The sequence below is a fragment of the Syzygium oleosum genome, unplaced genomic scaffold (genome assembly GCF_021117445.2).
Source record: "Syzygium oleosum isolate NSW1041296 unplaced genomic scaffold, Sole_v2.1 Sole_v2.47, whole genome shotgun sequence".
Classification (NCBI taxonomy): domain Eukaryota; kingdom Viridiplantae; phylum Streptophyta; class Magnoliopsida; order Myrtales; family Myrtaceae; genus Syzygium; species Syzygium oleosum.
In genome coordinates, this window is record NW_026607531.1 from 669276 (window position 1) to 689654 (window position 20379).

A 20379-nucleotide genomic window follows, 5' to 3' on the forward strand; every position below is an offset into this window, starting at 1 on the left:
AAATACCTCGTGTTATATAATTCCCTTTTATATGTAATAAGCTTGTACAACATACGACGTAAATGAAATGCGTGAACTGGATACGTACGATTAACGTGAAATAAAGAAGAATTTTCATGTGTCGAGATAATAAGCCAATGAAAAATATATAAGATTTTAAATTTAACCGCTACATAAAATGGCAAATGTATCATGTCACTGATGTGGTTTGTGGACAACAACAACATCACTTCAGTTGTGCGATCTTCTTTTGCAAGGAAAACTTGCTCAAATGTAGCTCTTCACTCACTCTCTCTCTCTCTCTCTCTCTCTCCTATACAGGAGGGAAAAATTTGGTAAAAAAGAGAGATCTTCTTGATCGCTTCGTTGAAGCATATCCGAGAGGAGAGGGAGACGGCCGTGCATTGGATTTGTGGGTTGACACACACACTCTGTCCTAACCCCCGTTTTCCACATCCATCGGCCCTTCGCCATTTCAGGGTCCAAGCTTGATCCGCAATTCTCTCCCTCTCTCTCTCTCGCTATCTCCCTCCTTACTTGCCTCTCTCGCCTCACATTCCGAAGCAAAACCCACTTGGAGAAGACATTTTTTGGTTTTCTAGATATTTCCCATTTCGGATTTTCCTCCGTGGGCATCGATCAAAAAGCTTCGAAGCTCGGACGTTTGATTCCCATCCTTGTTCTCGTTCGAGGTAATTGCAATGCTCATGCAACTTCGCGATCTGGGTTCTTCATGTTTATTAGCATTTGTGATTTGGCATCAGGATTCAGAGGTTTCTTCTTCGTGAGCTTGTCAGGCGTTGGGGATTTCTCAGCATAAGAGGAGAGGAGTGACGGTCATTTACCACCTCGAAATTATTTTGGCTTGCAAATAAGGACGGGGCAAAACTTGGGTTGATTTTCTGGATCAGGATTTTTCCTAATTCATATTTGCCTTAGGATTAAGCATTTTTTGTTGTCACATCGAAGCAATTCACCGAAGGAAAGTTACAGAAATTGACAGGAAATAAGCATCTTTTGGTTTCTTTTGGGAATGCTGATCAATGACAGTCTCAATTGTGGAAAAGGGGGGTTTCTCTCCGAACCTGTACTTTGATTTGACGAAAAGGGCAACTTTGAAGTGGGATAATGGGTTGCATTTGCTCCAAAGGAATTCTTCCCGGCCATTACAAGATTAGAGACAGGGGTTCGAAGGTTAGCAAATCTCCAAAAAGGTCTGGTGCATCCTCAAGGAGAGACGAACTGGCGGTTACAGCCAATGGCGGAGGCAACGACGTTGCAGATCGACTGATACCAAGCCCACATGAGGTCGAGACTGTAGTGGAGGATAGGAAAGGCGATGATTTCAATGAGAAACCGTCGAAACCCCTTCAAAGACGAGCGACAATGGACGTTGCAAGTGGGGGACGCACACAAATACAGTCGAAAGTGGGTAAAGTTGGTAGCTTTCCCCTCGGCGAGAGCGGAGCACAAGTGGCAGCCGGATGGCCTTCTTGGCTGACAGCAGTGGCCGGAGAAGCTATTAACGGATGGGTGCCTCGAAGGGCCGATTCATTTGAGAAGCTGGAAAAGGTCATTTCTCAGCCTTTACCTTTTATGATGAATCATGCTATAAAAGGAAAAAGATGCGCATTTCTTTTAATCCAAGTTTATGTTCTCTAGCCAGTATTGAATCTTTTTGTTTACTAGTTGCTAAGTTATGGACATAAACTACTACCTAATTCTCGACAACTTTGAGGCTGCATAGATCCATGTTAGCTAGACTTTAATTGATAAGCATGTTTGAACTACTTGGCTCACATGTTAGCTCTCACCCTAATCAAATTTGTTATTTGACAAATTTTAGGAGAATGAAAAAACTTGTGATTTTTCAGTGCTGGAGAGGCGTAAACATTTTTTATTCTTGCAAGTGTTAAATAGTACGCTAAGACCAAACTATTCGAATGGACATATTTGGTCTCAAACTTGTAATCACTGCATGTTTCCTAGAGAAAACTTTCAACCATATTAATCCTTTTTAAGCTGGCATGCTACGTGAACCCCAAGGGGTTGCTCAACTGGGGAGCATGTTCGTCATTCTCGCATAAGGCTTGAGCTCAAATCACCTAAGTAGCACCGACACACGACACGATACAACATGACACGACACGACAAGTCATTTCTCAAAAAATAAAGAAATCCGACATGTTGGGACACGTATATTTAATGTATGTTTTTATATATACATAATAAATTATCATTTTTATGATTATTTCAATCAAATTAATTCGATTCAAATCCACAAATAAATAAATAAAAAGATTGTTGGACGAGTGTCAATGTCTGACACATTCGACACGACACGGAGGCCCTCGGAGAGCGTCCGTGCTTCCTAGCAAATCACCATGCTTGTGCATTCTCTTGGAGTCACCCTAGGAGCACATACTTATGTGTCTATGGTAATTACTTGGTGTGCACGTGACGGAGGGTCTGTCACATCCGATGGGGATTACTTGGGTGCTCGAAGAGCCTCGACACCCTCAACACCAATAAAAAAAAAAAAAAAGCTGGCATGCTACGCGAGATGATGTTTGAGTGAGGTTTTGGTTGGAACTGGCCAGTTCAGTTAGATACCACTCCATTGATAAGCCATTGATCCATTAAACATCGTCAATGGCCTATGTGATTGAAGGGTCATTGTTACTATATGGATAGTTTCATGAGATGTTAATTATGGAAGTACTATATGAATTTTGTGATTAAGAGAGCCTTAATTTTTAATATACCATTCTATCCTCATTCAGAGAATTCTAAAGCACATAACTCGTTGATTTGACATTCCAGTAAAAAAGTAGAATCCTTCCATGAATTGAGGGAGAGTTAGTAGACATCTTAAATATATTTTGTTTAACTCTGGATACTTGAACATTTTTCCCTTTTGTGCATTCGAGCAAATAATCTCATCTCTCTTGGAGATATTAATGGCTAAGAGATTATTCACGAGTATTGATACTTGATGTTTTTGTTGTCTAATTGTGAAAAGAATCTTGATTCTAAAGTCCTTCCCAATGATACAGATTGGGCAAGGTACTTACAGCAGTGTATATAGAGCACGCGACCTGGAAACGGATACAATTGTAGCCTTGAAAAAGGTTCGATTTGCTAATATGGACCCAGAGAGTGTTCGATTCATGGCAAGGGAGATAATTATCATGCGGAAGCTTGACCATCCAAATGTCATGAAGCTGGAGGGTTTGATAACTTCAAGGGTTTCTGGCAGTCTGTATCTTGTGTTTGAATATATGGACCATGATCTTGCAGGCCTAGCTGCCAGTCCTAGTATAAAGTTCACCGAACCTCAGGTACACACTTTTCGTGTTTAATATTTCCTTAGTTGAATTAAACGTTATTCATGTGACCAACAAGTTAGGTAGAGTATGGATAAGGTGGAGTTGTTGTAAGAGACTACTGCGTCAATTGGACAGCAGAACAAATGTTTGTAGGTTTATGTAGCTTCCTAGGTTTTCTCGCAACTGATGCTTGAGTTTCCATCTTCATTCCCTAAATATTCTCATTTACCATTTGATGCTGCATCTTCTCATTTACTGTTTGCAATATAGTCTTGATTATAAAATGGAGAATGTGGACATTTAACTTTAGGTCAAAACTCTTTCTTCAATATAAGGTCTTCATTCTTAAGCATTGTCTGTAATTGTGATTGACCACTTTCTACTTCCAGTAATTTCTTATTAAACTATAGAGATGATATAAACTTTCTTTTACCGACTTCTTTCTTAATTTCTTCCCCTAGATCAAATGTTACATGCGACAGCTACTTTGTGGACTTGAATACTGCCACAGCCATGGTGTTCTACACCGTGACATAAAGGGCTCTAACTTATTAGTCGACAATAACGGCAATCTCAAGATTGGAGATTTTGGATTAGCAACTTTTTTCCGGACCAATCAAAAGCAGCCTCTAACAAGTCGCGTAGTCACTCTCTGGTACCGACCTCCTGAGCTGTTGCTTGGTTCTTCAGATTATGGAGTTTCTGTGGATTTGTGGAGTTCTGGTTGCATCCTAGCTGAATTGTTTGCTGGGAAGCCCATAATGCCTGGAAGAACAGAGGTGCCATTCCTTATTAGTGCCTAATTTGTTTTCAATATTGGCACATTGGAAAAAACATTGTTTCAGACGTATAGTGTTTCGAAAATTATTTACCTAATGTTTACTTAAGCAATTTTGCCTTGTGTACAAAAGCTTGGGGTCTATACTTTGGGTTACATACAATCTGATCCAAGAGTCTTGAAGAGCATTCCTTAGTCTACTTATGGATGACATAAATTATAATCAGCAGTAATTTTATAGAAAATGGCAACAAAATTTGATTTTAAAAGCTTCTATATCAGGGTTTTTTTTATACATTTATATTGGCAGGCATTTTCTGTAAAAGGTGGATTAGTCATATCTCCTTTAATATGTTTTGTTGTGTTAAGCTAAAGTCAAAATGCAATGACTTAAATACTTATGAGTCTATAATATATAGTTGTTTAATGTGGTTAATCAATTAATTTCTGATCGTGAAACATTTGTAGGTGGAGCAATTGCACAAAATTTTCAAACTTTGTGGGTCTCCTTCAGAAGAATATTGGAAGAAGTCAAAATTGCCACATGCAACCATTTTCAAGCCTCAGCAACCTTACAAGCGCTGTCTCCTGGAGACATTTAAGGATTTTCCTTCATCCGCATTGGCCCTGTTAGATGTTCTTCTCGCAGTTGAACCAGAACGCCGTGGAACGGCTTCTTCAGCCCTTCGAAATGAGGTAGGTCCTAAATTTTTTCTTTTCAGCTTTCTCGATGTCATGTACGGTTTTTCCACCCTAGCGTCTCCTTTTCAATATTTTACATTTTGTGTGTGCCGATTTTCTTATTGTTATTGCAACTTTGGATAATTTAGCAAATTTCTTTGAAGACATTAAATAGTGCAATCATTTAATTTGACATGACATGATAGCATTGCCAGAAATACTAACCTTCAAACTACAACCTTTTTCATGAAATAAGGTGATAACTTTTTAATAGGATATCGAATCAAGTGGGCCTGTGCATATAATTTTGACTTACTACTCAGTGAACAAATTTTAGCAAGTAATCTTTCTATCTATTACACTGCAAGCTGATCTTTTGCTTTTATTTTCCTTTTAGTTACAACTGCTAACATCCTAAATTTTGATTTGCTATCCCAGTTCTTCACATCCAATCCTCTTCCGTGTGATCCGTCAAGTTTGCCAAAGTATCCATCAAGCAAGGAGTACGGTGCCAGACTTCGAGATGAGGAAGCCAGAAAGTGAGTCATCTTCTGTGTTGTTTCACTAAAAGAAACCTCCACTTTCCGCCATAAATGTGGCTGTGGGTTTGTGCTGATTAGAGAAAATAGTCTTTAGCACTAATGCAAAATCTTATCACAGGTGTTTAGGCGAAAAAAAATCCCAAATGAAATAATACCTCTATGGAAAGTTTGAAGTCTTACTTGTCAAAATCTAGCCAAATAATAAACCAATAAAAAAAGACTTTTTGTTAATTACTTGTTGAAAATGAACTATCCACTAATTCATCCTTGTACGAACAAAAAGTTTCATCAAGTTTCCACTTTTCTACTTTAAAATAAAATACGACCATTGTTATTGCAGTTACTTTTCCCTTTTTCCAAATATGGGGAAGGAAAAACTTTCTTATGTAGCCACTTAGAGTTGCTTTATGAGACGTGTTTCTTACACTCAGCATCATGCTACTAATGCTACTATTGTTTGATTTTTATTCCAGGCGTAAAGCTACTGCTGGTAAAGTTCGTGGTCTTGAAGCAATTGTAAAGGGTTCGAAAGAGTCTAAAGTTGTGCCTATGTCAAATGCCAATGCTGATTTGAAGGTATCCGTTCAGGTAGCTTGTCCTCGTAATTATATCTCATACATATATGTAAGTTCAAGGGTTGGATGTGAGTGCCTTACACAAAGTCTGGTATGCATGCATATTGGAGAGGGACCCATTTTCTCATAGCTTGACCGCATTTCTTTATTTATTTATTTATACTTTAGAAGCGGCAATGGCAATTGAATCCCCAAAGTGCCAGTGAGAAACCAGGAGGAATGACCCAGAACAATTTCACTATATCTGGACAATCAGCGCAACCCAGTCTTGATGGATCAACACAAATTGGAAATGCAAATGAGGGTGAGGCTTTGATTGTGCCGGACCAAGAACTTGATTCTTCAAGTGGCGGTGCCGAGTTGACAAGGCAGAGATCTTTCATACATAGAAGAGCATCACAGTTATCCAGGTTTTCTAATTCTGTTGCGGTAGGAGATGATACGCATCTCAATTGTAGTAGGGAGACAGGTGCTAACGCCCAATGGAGGGATGAGGCTATTGTTGCCAGGTGTAATCATCTAGATGGTGGTGAATCATCGCGAAAGCATGACTGGTCACATCATTTGCTACATAGGCCGATATCTTTGTTTAAGAAGGGTGGAGAGCACTCCCGGAGGGAGTCCATTGTGGTAATTGCATTATTACTTGAATAAGCTATTTAACCTTGTCTCTGCTAGGAAAGTTTTTTTTTTTCCTTTTACCGGTTCCCTTTTCACTAAGTTGAAGGTGAAATAATCTGACTCAACCATTTTCCTTTTATATGTATGGCTTTAGTAATGCTGTTTCTCGGCATTCTCTGTATTTGTTTTCCGTTACTAGCATGAATAAAATGCTTGAACAAATTGGTATGGTATATGGAGTTGAAAAAAAAATGGACGTCACCATATCCATGTGGTCATTGGAAATTGAGTTGTGCTAACTGCTAGGCGCATGTTTATTTCTTCATTTTTTTTGCACATTAAAACAAACTTGATATTTGGTAACTTTTCAGGCTACCCTTGGGACGATGTCCTATGACAATTGGTATTGAATGTCTTTGCTCGTATAATTTTTTGAGATCAATCGAAAGTATCTAAAAAATCATAAAAAAATTGTTTTGTAGAATAATTTTCCTCATAGTTTCATGTCAAATGTCAAAGAACGACGTCAACTAATTTTCTCTTGCCTTTGGTGTGGTGATTCGCAAGCTATGATCTGAAAAGCTGATCATCTTCTCTTGCTTGTGATTGCAGAATTATTCTCCCAAAAAGAGCCGAATCCACTATTCTGGACCTTTGCTTCCCTCGGGAGGTAACCTTGATGAAATGCTCAAGGAGCACGAGCGGCAAATACAAAATGCCGTACGGAAAGCTCGCCTCGATAAGGTCAAGACGAAGAGAGAGTATGCCGATCACGGGCAGACGGAGTCACTTCTCTATTGGGCAAACGGTAGGTGATGATAAGGACTAATTGCATTTTTCTCTTGAAGCAATGACGCCCATGGGATGGCAACGATGACGATAGGAAGCAGAATTCCTATCCAGAAATGGTAAAAGATATGATCGACGCAAGCATTTTGTGTGGGAGCATCGATTGATTGTACGTCACCAAGTACTTATTCTAAGCACTTGAAGACGCTCGTCGTGCTGTATCAAATCTGAAGCAATCTGATTTGGTAAAATTAAGTGGCAGTCTTGTTTGGTGCTTCAACAATGGAAAGGGCTGTATATTGTCAATGCTTGCTCTTATTGTTGGAAGCAGTCTCTGTACAGTGATGACCCATCTCTATCTCTTCATTGATTGTCCCTTGATTATGGAAAGGTTACTACATAATTCGAATAAAATGGCTGAAATCTGGTAATTTGAGACATTATTGTACGCGAGTTTGAATGGGCTCTCATCGATGGTTCTTCATGAGGAAGATGACATTAGTAGTGCTTATGGTATTGTGTTTCCTTGTTTTTGTGAGAAATTGCTAAATACACCAAGAATCTGTACCGAGAGAGAGAGAAGTTCCTTATAAACTGTGAGAGGCAATTATGACATGAAACTACCTGGTGCAACTATGAATGTCTGTTGTTGAAGTGAGGTTACCATTCATAGAGTTCGTATGTCATAAATTTATGGAGTATATATTCAAAAAGTTTAAATTCGATGTCCATTCTTGAAATGGTGGATATTTTCCCAATGAACTAGGCATTGCATGAATAGACTTTTTCTTTTGGCCTTTTGTTTTCCAAATCTTACAATAGACACATTTTGATTTTTTTTACCTGTAACGGATGTTTCTCATCGAGAGTTGCTCTAAATCGGTAGAAAATGCCGAATGCTCTTATCATTGAGTATTTTTTTTCCAGCCAATCAAAGTTGAATTCCATTCATGATTCCATAGTGCTTGGAGTAAAAACCATCTAATTCATGATGTCTTTAATGTCAAGAAAAATCAATTGCAAAGGAGAGGATGGGATGAAGACACCCAATTCAAAGGATACATCCTCCTAACTTGGGTTGCAACCCAATTTGCACAAGCATTAACATCTCAACTAATCAGGGGCACATTCTCGAGCCATTTCTGCTGATAGACTCCTAATACTGGCAGGTTCACAACTCCAGGAAGTCGCATGCTCCTGGTCCTTTATAGCTTCAAAGACCACAGTTGATTTAGTGTCCAATGCAACATGCTCTCATCGTTATTATTCTCCTATTCAAATATCATGCGAAGGTATTAGAACACACCCTATCAGCCCATTTCCACAGCTTCTTATCAATAGCTCCGGAAGAACAAGCCCTTCTTACAGATTTCTTAAACGACTCTCGGAGAAAACAGTAGGCAGACTGTGCAGATAGATCCCCACTTTCACCCAAGGCTACACAAGTTCATGTTCATCCTAAATTAAACTTCTTCAAGTCTACTGTCCTGTCTTTATGTGGTGTCGACATCCTATCTTTCTTAGGAATTGTCCATTTATCTTCACAATAGCAAAATTTTCCACACAGCTCCATTCTTGGTAATCTCTCTTCCATCTTATATACACCTCCATGTCCAAGAAGCTTTTGACACCTTTCCTAACCTTCTAAAACTCCTCGTGAGGATAATAACAACCCTTCTCAACAAGGTTTCTCGATGCTAACTTATCCAGCAAGGCTTCATTGAAACACAACAAATCTCTAAAAACCAGTCACCATCATGCTTTTGCTTTGGTGAGATCATCCCACTTTTGTCTCTTCTTGACCCAACACAACTTAGCATGATGCTATTAACCTCTGACAACCATTTCTTTAGACACAAATGTAATTATGTTAATTTTAAAGGAAAACTAAATTCTTCTTTATCTTTATTTACTGTTAATACATGTACGTCTTTGTATGAGATAGAATATATCAGATTTCTCATATAAGTGGCATGTATTTTTATCTTTGTACGCAATCTAGTAGTAAATAAATTAAGGAAAATATGTAATTATACCACAATTTAATAATCCTCTTTTATGCCCCCTTTTGCTTTTGGATTCAATTTTTTTATATTTTTCTGTGATCCATAACTATTATAAACAATGCCCATTAAAGAAAACCTTGCTTTAGATTTTTTGCCTTTCAGCACTCAATTATTATAATACTTCAAAAATTCATAATACGTATATATTTATACTCTGTTATTTTTTTGGTCGATATATATATATACTCCGTTCAAATACACAAAGCAGAGCAGAGCCAATCTGCATCTTTCGGTTGGTGCAAGGGTGATCGGCGATGAAGAAGCGACCGCTGGACCGAACGAAGGTGGTTTGGCGTCACTTGCCACCGTCGATTACGCAGGCATTTCTGACCGAGCAAATCGACAATGTCTTCTCCGGGCGGTACCACTGGGTCTCTTTCCGTCCTGGCAAGAGCAGGTTAAGGGGGCCTTCGCTTGCTCTGTTTTTGGTCAGGCATTGTCTCCTTTAATTTCATGTATCGCCGTAGCCCACAGGTTGTTTTGCGTTTCTTTTTTTCGGTTCTTGAGGTGAGGGGTGCTTTTGAATGGCTCTGTAGTTACTTATGCAAACGCAACAGGGTAAGTGAGAGTTAGAACCGAGAAGTCCATGACTATTGAGGTTGGGGTGGAAGTTGAATGGCACATATGCCCGTTGTTACTCCTTGGAAATTGTTGAATGCGAGGGGATAGGTCCTTTGGCTTGATTGCATAATTTGAATGAAAGTGAATCCATTAGGACAATCACGGTGGCCGGTCTATTATGCACGTGCTAATAGATTCGACATGATTTTAATTTGTACATTAGAGTCTTGCAAGGAGTGAGTTGTCATCACCAAACGTGGCTGTAGTTTTGTTGCTCCATAGTTTAACCCCTTGGCATTCTGAAGGTCTTTCGGTAAATTTTCTCCTGTTCTTGTAAAATGGGGGTGACATTGTATGATCCTCACATCTTAGACTCAAAATCCAGCTCAACATTGCGGTTCTTAAATGAGGTTTCTTTCGGTATTTCTCGATATATTCTGCTGGAACTTCCCTCACCCCTTCTCTTTTGTGAACGCCTTGCATGCTTGCTAATGTAGATTCCCCATCTGTGCACTGTAATTTGTCTGCATGTGAACCTGCATGGTCTACCTAGCATCTATGGCTTGGGTTTAATTGAATTCTGGCCCACTGTTTTGATGCTTTCCTCTATTATCTTGAAGATAATGTTGTGAGAGGACGTGCATCATCTCACTCTGTTTTCCTTGACATATTGTAGCCAGAAGCGCTATACTTTTTCTAGAGCCTATATCAAGTTCAAGAGGCTGGAAGATGTTACTGAATTTGCGGGGTTCTTTAATGGGCACGTGTTTATGAACGAGAAGGGTAGTTTTGACTAGATTCATTTCAAATACTTTGTTATGGTGCTGTGAATTTTGTGCATACTTGAGAAAGCGAATTTAGTTCCAGTTGGTCATCATGCAACTCTTCAACTAAATCTCAGTAACACCCATGGATCTATCGCCTGTTAAAGTAGTGTACTTTAGAAAGTGTTCTTCTGCTTAAGTTAGTGGTTATACTTTTTTCCCAGGATATATTTCTGCAGAATTGAATTCTGGGTCATGGAATCCTTTTGGACTGAATACTTCAACAATTTACACAAAGAAATGACCTTCAAAGAGTGAAAAAATAATCTTAAATGTTGGTTCCTTTTCTAATCCATTTCAGGTGCTCATTTTAAAACAATTGTTGAGTATGCTCCTTTTCAATGATTTCCGGCCCAACGTTTAAGGAAAGATAGTCGTGAAGGGACCCTAATTACAGGTACCGCTTTACCAGCTTTACCATGCTGCATGTGTGCATGTTTATAGAATGATTAGGTAATAATTCCTCCATACCTTCCAGATCCTGAGTATATTGAATTCCTCAAATTATTGGTAAAGCCTGTTGAGAGTCTTCCCAGTGTGGAGATACAGCTGGAGAGAAGAAAGACAGCGGGATCCGGTCTGTTAAAGTTTTCCTGAATATCACTTTGCGAAAAGAAATCATGAGAGGAGCTGACTGGAACATTATTTGATCTTTCACTATGCATTCGTAGGTGCTGCAGAAGGTGTTCCTATTGTTACAATGCCTCTGATGGATTATGTTCGTCGAAAAAGAGCTTCTAAGGTAGTTACAGTCTGTATTATTGGATCAAATAGATCTTTGCACCTGTGAGGAACTGAGAGTTTGGGTAATGTCTGGGTTACGTGCTCTGGCAATACTAAATTTACTTTACTTGGTATATGAGTTGTCACATGGTCAAATGCTGAGAAGTTTACTGGAATAGGGGTAAAGCAATCAAACTGACTGTGCTGTAAATGGATGCTAGCTTTTGCTCTAGTGTTGTGAAACCTGAGTAAAATTAACCTAAATACGATGAAAAAAATAATACATTGTCATAATGATCTGCACTTGGGGCTTGAATGATGCTTTAGCTTGTTGAATATGAAAATACTGTTCATGGTTGAAAGAATGGCTCGCAGTGAAGTTCCTTCGAAAGTTTACTTTTATTGACAATGAAAGAGTTGGTTTCAGTGCTTCTGTTCTGATTTTTGGGTTATATTCTTTGGGTTATACTATTCCTTGTTTGATGTTTGCATGCAAAGTGGATATGACCTCCATCTGACTCCAATTGTTGTATGGAATGGAACTACAAGACACCATTATGTGATGTGATAGTGACAATTATGGAGTGTTCGTCTTCCAGGATAGTTTTGACCTTCTTTCCCATTTGTCAGAGGTTAAGGACAAGAGGCAAATTGAAGGAAAAAGCTGGGAAATCATCAGCTGAAACTAGGCCTTCATTATTATCTAAACTCAATAGTGAAAAGAGAAGGACTTCCACAACAACGGTAATCATTTTATTGGTTGTCAACATATGAAGCATGTTCATTCCGCTGTTAATTAATTTTTGTTGATATGTATATAGTAAATGACAGATTAACCATAGAAAGGAACTCATGTTCTAAGTCTCGGATTCCTTTCATGTCTCTTAGCTTCTTTTTTTCTTATCAATCTTAGCTGGTTGCATGTATGTTAAGTGGGGTGTTATATGCACTCATCTTGACTTAAGTTGGTTTCTTTTCTAAAAGTAGTTGGGTATGTATCATGGATTCAATCATCTTAACTTTCAAAAGTTAAGCATCCTTCTTTTTCGTGTAATGTAATTTATGATAGTACGCATCCTTCGTTTTCCTTTCATGTAATATTTTCAAAAATTTGCACACATGCTATTTCCAGTATAATTGGTAATAGAATTGAAAAAATATCCTTTATTAGACATAATCACCACCAGTGTAGATGGTTATGCTTGATCTTCCTTGACTAGTACTTGTCACTTGCTAGTTATGGTTTTTCTAATCTCTTCAGGCCTATGATTGGTGTTGCAACTCTACTTATTTTATGTGCATAAGAAGGAGAATGTTGGAATTTTACAGTATATTGACATTTTTCTATTTTTGGTGGCAGTGTGTTCTAACTGACACGGCAAGAAAAAGTCGCAGAATAGAGAAAGCGACTTGCAATTTGATTGCAAAAGTAGAGAAGTTACAGCTTTCTAACAAATCTAATACCTTGGGGCCCACGTTTCCAGCTGAACTCTTGGGTGATGACAGTGGTATGGCTAGGACAGGGAATTTGTTCTTTGAGTGATGGCTATGGCAATCTATCTATTCTTAGGATGGTCCCTAAATTTACAGTTGAAAATCTATTATCTAAGGCAAAAGATCAGGTGCTAATATGTTTAACATATAGAGTGTGGCCTGGTAATTAGTTTCTGGTAGTGAACCTAATCAAATGGTTTGCTTATTGAATAATGTGCTGGCATTTGTGGAGGGTTCTATAGGCCTGCACGCGATTGGCTTTACTATTGGAGATGACTCTTATGGGGCTACTGGCCCCTCTGAAACATCTCGTTGTGTTTGGACTGGGGTCGTTTCATGAAGAGGTTTTCATTAGATTTTTCTCTCCTATCTGTCTAAATTGCCGATGAAAGTTGAACCTGGTAGGAAATTAAATATCGTAAAAAACATCCTAATTTGTGCTTGCTGGCTGCTGTGAGCATCTGGCAGCTGGCAGATTTCTCTGTCCTTGACTCCTTGTTGTGGTCATAGCAACAACTGTGGGGACATTTTCATATGATCCTGGAGCTTTCTTCAATTCTTTCTAAAAACGTAATTTCCAATGGGTTGACCCCAGAGGAAATGAGATCTGGCTTTGATTTCTCTCTCTTTTAGATATATTCTATTTTCAATGCGTTTCTGAAAAGTGATACTATCCCCAAAAGGATGAAGCAGGCTCAAGCTTTTGAACGGCGAATAGATTTGGCTGGTCAAGTAATTATTAATCTTTCCCTTGAGTTTGTTCTTAGGCAATGTCCATGGAGGCATGGCAAAGATGGAAGAAACCAAGAGGAGGAAAAAAAGGGATGAAAAAACCTTTGCTTATATTATTATTGCCCAAGTGCTGAATGCTTTTCATTTTGAAATATGACAACTGATAAGTTCTTTCTTTTGTGTATGGGGAATGATTGTTGACGCAAACTTCTATTAAACGCCTTCATTTCTCTGAAAACTTCCTCTGATCAAGCTAGTTGAGTTTCCTTCTTTATTGAATCTCAATCAAGAGCCGACCTCTAGACTTTTAGGAAATTTACTCATGGTTTTCGGTGTATGCATCTGGGTTTTCTGGTACAATTCATTATGATTAAAGCAAGTAATTGTATTCGTTTATTTCTGCCCTACCACTGAGGAATTCCTGTCAATATATTCCAGGAGTAGCTGGTTTTGACAATTGCAGGAACAAGAAAATCCAGCTTTCAAAAAGGAAGGTGATACAGATTCATAAGGTGGCTGCTATTCCTCTGTCTCCATATTGTTATTGGTCAGCATTATATCTTCTGGTGTGGTGCATACAAGAGGCTAGTTTCATGTTTGGTTAGGACTAAATATTTTGAGGCCCTCAAATTTCAATTCTGGTGTTCTTATTAATGTTTATCGTTCGAAGTACTGTCCTTCATGTAAGTGGCTGTTAGCTGTGAGATTTCGAATTACCTTGTAAGCTATTTCTAGAACTGATAAGTGCCTTCTAACCATTTCTTTGCAGGTCTTTGGTGGTATTGCACCGCGGCTATTCCAAGAAAAACACATGACGGTTCCATCTGCTGAAAAGCATGATCATCGAAGTGAAAAACGTAATCTTGTAAATCAAGATGTGCATAAATATCTGCCTGAGATTCATCTAGGAAATGAAAAAAGACCACCTGGGGCCCCACTTGTACAACCATCTGTAAAAGATGCAAACAATGCCTCTGATGTGGTTTTTGAGAATGACTTACTTGATTTGGGAGATGAGAAACTGGAAACTCGAATAAGGTAGAAGGATCAAGTCATTAGACCTGACCATGGTGTAAGGCACCTTTGCTTTGTCAATCGGAGGGATCAAATGCAAACGATGAGGTTCTGTCCTCGTTGACATTTATTTCTGGTAAATGTCTCTTAGAGTCTTCAGATGGTAAGGATATGTTTGTATTTCTTTGTATTGTAGTATTTCAGATTTTGTTGTCTCCTCTGCATTCAATTGGACGCTATCTTCCAGGAGGCAATGCAGATCCTCAAGTTACCATTTCAGCAGTTAGGAGCTCTAGAGTGAGAAAAAGAAACAGCAGTCAGTCTTCTGTAAACAATGGTTGGTTTGTGTTTTGAGGATGTCAATTACTTTTAGTCAATGTTTTACTACCCCTCCCACACTCCTATCATGTGATTTTGGGGTTAGGAAATGGTCGAGTATAGCTTCATATGCTTTTGATGCAGCTATCATTGTCAGACCCTCCTAGAAAGGAATAGATGCTAAACATGAGTATGGCTGGCAACTTATGTTTCCCTGTGACAATCTTTATTTGTGTCACAAATATTCTATGTTTGTTAATCATGCCATAACTTTAAAACTTAAACTGTACAGGTTTAGTAAAAGGGTAGCACAAAAGACAACAAATTTAACACATTTGAAGATTGGGTTATTATATATGAACATGCAAAATGCGTCTAAAGAAACATATATGTGTCTAAATGTAAATAAACTTGCCATGTTGATATAAATTACATACTTATGTTTGATTAAATGTGAGACATGTTTAAATTGGTAGAAAGGTCAAATGTTTATTATTCATATAAATAGGGTGTGTAAGAGGTTTTAATCTTATTATGGGATGAACATGATTCAACTAAATTCGAACATTCATATTTTTGTGTTATGTCCTGTCATGACCCTCCCGACGGTGGAAAGACGGGTTTAGAGGTAATGTCTTGTTGAGGACCAATGGTCCTCAATCAGTACGGGTTCTTCCAAACCCTTACCTTGGACGACATTGGAAAGTTCATTTTAATTGATTAATCTTTGAAAATTCCGTCGGCTATAAGTTAAGTGAGATGCGGGAGTATATCTCATTTCCTATGCATCTAGAGATCTAAATACAGGGAGTGATTACACTACTTATTCAAGTAATGCCCTTTCGGTATATAAACTTGGTCATTTATCAACTGAGTGTCGCATGCGGTGTTTTGGCCCCTTAGTTCTGCTCTGCATTTGGCTGAGAAAGCTCGAAGTTCTGCATCGTCCTTCGAAGCTCCTTCGCCGGACTTGATCCTCACCAGCGATAATTTCTTGAACCTCCTCATGATAGCTTGACCAGTAATTTCTCTTTGGCAAGGTAAGACTCGAGATGCTCTCTATCGATTATTTTGCAAGTAAAGCTGCTTTTTGAAGTCGATATTGATGTTTGCTTGGAAAACGATTAGAATTAGAGCTATATTCTTTGATATGAACTAAAACTTTTCTAGAAACACTTTGGATCGAAATGTTGTCTTAGTATTGCATATAAGATCATTTTTCCGAAATGCTCATCATTTGTTCGACGAATTGCACAAGTTAGATCCGTGTCAATTAGCTTGTATTATAGATTAATTAAAGCGCAATCTGACTTTTCTTAAATGGCTTTCTTCAAAATATCTGTCGCTTGATTTGTTTTGTGAATCCATTCCTTCTTAGCCGAGAATCTCCTTCACCTATTGTTGGTTTGATTTCTGTCCATGTTTGCACGTTTGTTCTGTCCATTGCTGGATGTAGTTGAGTCATGTATGAAGCTGAATAAGTATCGAGGTTTTCTTTCCAAATCCGAGTAGAACTATATTGATTCTTATGTCCATTTTCTTTTGTAAACTAGCAATTTGTTGAGGATTTCGTTGAAATTGTGGTTGGAGATCTCTCTTGAACGTGTGCTTTTGTTTTGAAATTGTGCTCTGGGTATCTATGTGGGTGTGAACGATGTTGGTGCTTGGAGCTGTTCGTTGGATTGGGATGGCGGGGAGTTGATATCATGATTGTGTGAGGTTGTGGCCGGTGGGCGATGGCGGCGGTCCAATGGCTGTAGATGGATGACGGCAGCGCTTGGTTTTGAGAGTTGGAAGTATTTGGTCATAGATGAAGGTTCAATAATATTGTGCTCATAAAAACGTTCAAGAAGGTTCCTCTTTGAAAGAAGAAAAAAATTTCAAGTCCTCGGAAGGGAGACTAAGCGAGAGGGAATGAACGCAAGAAGGGGATCAGGGAATATAGGAAAAATAAAAGGAGAGAAATAGTGAATAATAAAATATGGGTTTATTTAGTACTGTTGTGATAGAAAATGGGCTTAAAGCGGTTATGAAGGGCAATGGGCTTGGTGTGTTTGTATTCAAAATTAGTAAGCCCATTTTCATTTTTGGCCTGGACTTGTGAACTTCGAATCTGCCCCCAGGAACCGACCGGGCCCAAGGACTTGGCCCGTGTCCTCTTTTTAAAGAGAGCAATAATAATAAAATAATAATAAAATTAATAATTAAACAAATAGGAAAATTAAAATTTTAAAATTTTTTAAAAAATAGTTCCTGATTAGGTAAGTTTTTTTTTTGGTCGTGCCTGATTAGGTAGTTAGATCATGATAATATATTTATTTTAGTTTAGGTTCAAATAGATTAATCTCTTAGAAGAAATTGAATTTGATTTGAATTTAGCGCATGGGGTGGGTGTCCTAGAACTTACTAATAAGGCCACTTTATATTTTTTACCCACTACATATTGGGTTACTTTATTGCAATCTATCTTTTTATTCGTTCTTTTATTACTATTTTTGATGAATTGGTTGTTATTCTTTTATATTATTTTTGTGCCGTGATTTGCTTTTCTATTCGAATGGATAGTTTACATTTTAGGATCATAATTGGACAAAAAGGCCGCAGGCAACACTCCGTTGACAAATAATCAAGTATAGGTACGGTAGAGCTTTAGTTGGATAATACTTAGAACTCCGGTTACGTAGGAAGTGAGATGTACTCTCGTATCTCATTTGGCTCCTAGCAGGCCTTAATAGACTAGTGGTGACTCCTTTACATAGACCTCTCACAGGCTAAATCAAACTAAAATGAAAATCCCAATGTCGTGCGATGCTAGGGTTTGGGAGAACCCGTGCCGATTAAGAACAGTGGGTCCCCAATTTGACATTAACTCTAAACCCACTTCTCCCTATGGGAGGTTAGAGACCTGAAATTTTTTTATTTTGTAATGGCAAAATCATTTATGGTCAATACTTCATAATGCCTCAAAGTCATTTGAAGTATTTCTAATTGCTTCATACTCATTGTCGATGTCGTGGAATTGATTGAATCGCTCCACTTTGCTGCCTCCAAGCTTGGCATTAGTCTTGAGGGTTAGATTAGCGAAATATTGATCATTCACTTTATTGGCTTGCATGGGAGGCAACACTATGTGACTCATCCGACTCAAGTTTTACATATCCATTTGAGGTGCTTCTAGCCGTTGTCCCACCTAGACATGACGCAATGAAAGAATTGAGTACGCCATCTTCTGACTTTACAAGCACTGTCATTGACATGCTTTACAACTCAATCAATCTAGCCACATTAGAGAACATGCTCATCTCTGCATCTTGATAAAAGAGCGGTTCTTCCATCAGAATCCCCAAGTTTTTGCATGGTTGCTTTTGGATGAATGACTTACCGTTGGTCCGATGTGCTAAAATCGACAATGACCCATCTTTCGATCGGCTTCCTATCCATGACCTATTTCTCCAATAGACTCCAATTGCATTTGTCTTCATCAAATTCTATCTTGATCACCTTGCAATTTGGAGTTGCCAACTACTACTTGACACATCGGGCTTCTTGCCAACAACTTTCCTATCACCTTCAATCGCGAAACCATCATAAACAATTGCGATGTGGACATTAAGCCTAAGGCACTTGTGAGGTACCCGCCATCTCGTGAGGCTATCAAAATCCACTCTATTTCAGATTAAGGAAAGTTATGCTCTAACGATCACATGCAGTTTCTTCCATTCTTGATCACATATGGCGAGAAGAACATCTTTAGTGCGGTCCCGTTGCCTTGCGGGACGCACAACGTGAAGATATATTTCGGGAAAGATAGCGAGAACTCCTCCTTTGGATGCACCGTCATACTCGTGAATGAGCTCAAGCTCCATAAGTTGAAGGACTACTTGGCGTGGAACTTGTCGTTAGTCCCATTTGACGTTATTGCAAGGTATGGATTTGGTGATGAAGGAGAACCCCATGAGACACATGATCTTGGTCGGCTGACATTCTATCTTTTCGAGTATCCCAAGGCAAATGACCTAAAGTGCATGACGTTCAAGGGTTCCAACAAAACTTGAAGCTGCCCTCCTAGGATGTTGCGTTATCTTCGGATTACTTGGTTATGACCTTTTGGAAGAGGACGTTGATCATCGATTTCCTCAAGGAGCATATACATGGATTCAACATCAGCAAGTTTGCATAGTATAAGAGGGAAGTCGCATAGGGGTTAAAGGGGTAAAGGTCACAATGACCTACCTCAGGACCAAACTAAGTATATGGTTGTGAGGCTCACCGACGAGACTACTCACCCGATATCTTTCAGCTACAAGAGCTCCGATGGCAAGATGAAAAAGATCAACCTAGTGAATACTTCTAAGAGAAATACAAAATAAAGATAAAGTACAAGGACATTCCTTGCCTAATTTCTCCTTCCGGTACCTCTGCCCCTCGACCAACATGCAAAACTCCATCGGCATGTAATGCCTCTTGTTTGTTCTTGTTGAAATCCAAGTAAGGAATGTCATTGTACTTGATTTCGATTTTGTATTTTGTTCAAGTAGTTCACTCGTGGATCTTCTTCACCCGTTTTGAGAGGTACTTTCATTCGATCTGAGTTGGGTCATTATGACCTTCGCCCCCTTCAATGCCTGTTCGAATTCCTTCATGTTCCTCGCAAATTGGCTGATTCTGAATCCACGTATGTGCTCCTTGAGAAAATTGATGATTGACATCCTTTTCCGAAAGTCCATGATCGAGTAATTCGGAAATAGCACGAGGCCTTGGGTGGTTAGCTTCAAGCTGTGTTGGAACCCTTTCACTATCGCATAGTTCAAGTTGTCCACCTCATGATACTCAAAAGTATAGAATGTGACTGAGTGATATTATGTGCCTTGTGGGGTTCTCCTTCGTCACCAGATCCATGCCCCATGATATGTCGGGTGGGATTGATAGCAAGTTCCTCGCCAAGTAGTCCTTCAACTTACGGAGCTTGAGCTCGTTCATGAACGTGATGGTGCATTAGAATGAGGAGTCCTGCCATCTTCCTAAAAAATATCATCATGTTGTACATGTTGCAACTCAGCGGGATCGCACGAAAGATGTTCTTCTTGCCATATACGGTGATGGATAGAGGAAATTGCATGTGGTCATCAAAGAATAACTTCCCCTTGATCTGAGATAAAGTGACATTTCATAGCCTCACGGAATGACGAGTGTCTCACAGGTGCCTCGGGCTTGATGTCCACATAGCAATGCCTTTGATGGTTTCAAGATTGAAGGTGATGGGGAAGTTATTAACAAGAGGAAGCTTGACATGCTGAGTAGCAACTGGCGACTCCTAATGGCAAGTTGATCA

At 38.9% G+C, this 20379-nt stretch overlaps 1 protein-coding gene and 1 pseudogene across 1 annotated transcript; both read left to right on the forward strand.

Annotated features, from left to right (window-relative positions):
• Window positions 1-789: 789 nt before the first annotated feature.
• Window positions 790-7755, forward strand: LOC130136689 (probable serine/threonine-protein kinase At1g09600). The gene is made up of 8 exons (XM_056306798.1): window positions 790-1572; window positions 3057-3341; window positions 3791-4108; window positions 4576-4803; window positions 5227-5327; window positions 5804-5918; window positions 6074-6535; window positions 7139-7755. Exons 1-8 carry the CDS (start codon window positions 1129-1131, stop codon window positions 7340-7342), a joined length of 2157 nt encoding a protein of 718 aa, XP_056162773.1. The 5' UTR covers window positions 790-1128; the 3' UTR covers window positions 7343-7755.
• A 1844-nt stretch (window positions 7756-9599) lies between these two features.
• LOC115688001 (regulator of nonsense transcripts UPF3-like) lies at window positions 9600-16808 on the forward strand (annotated as a pseudogene).
• Window positions 16809-20379: the final 3571 nt, after the last annotated feature.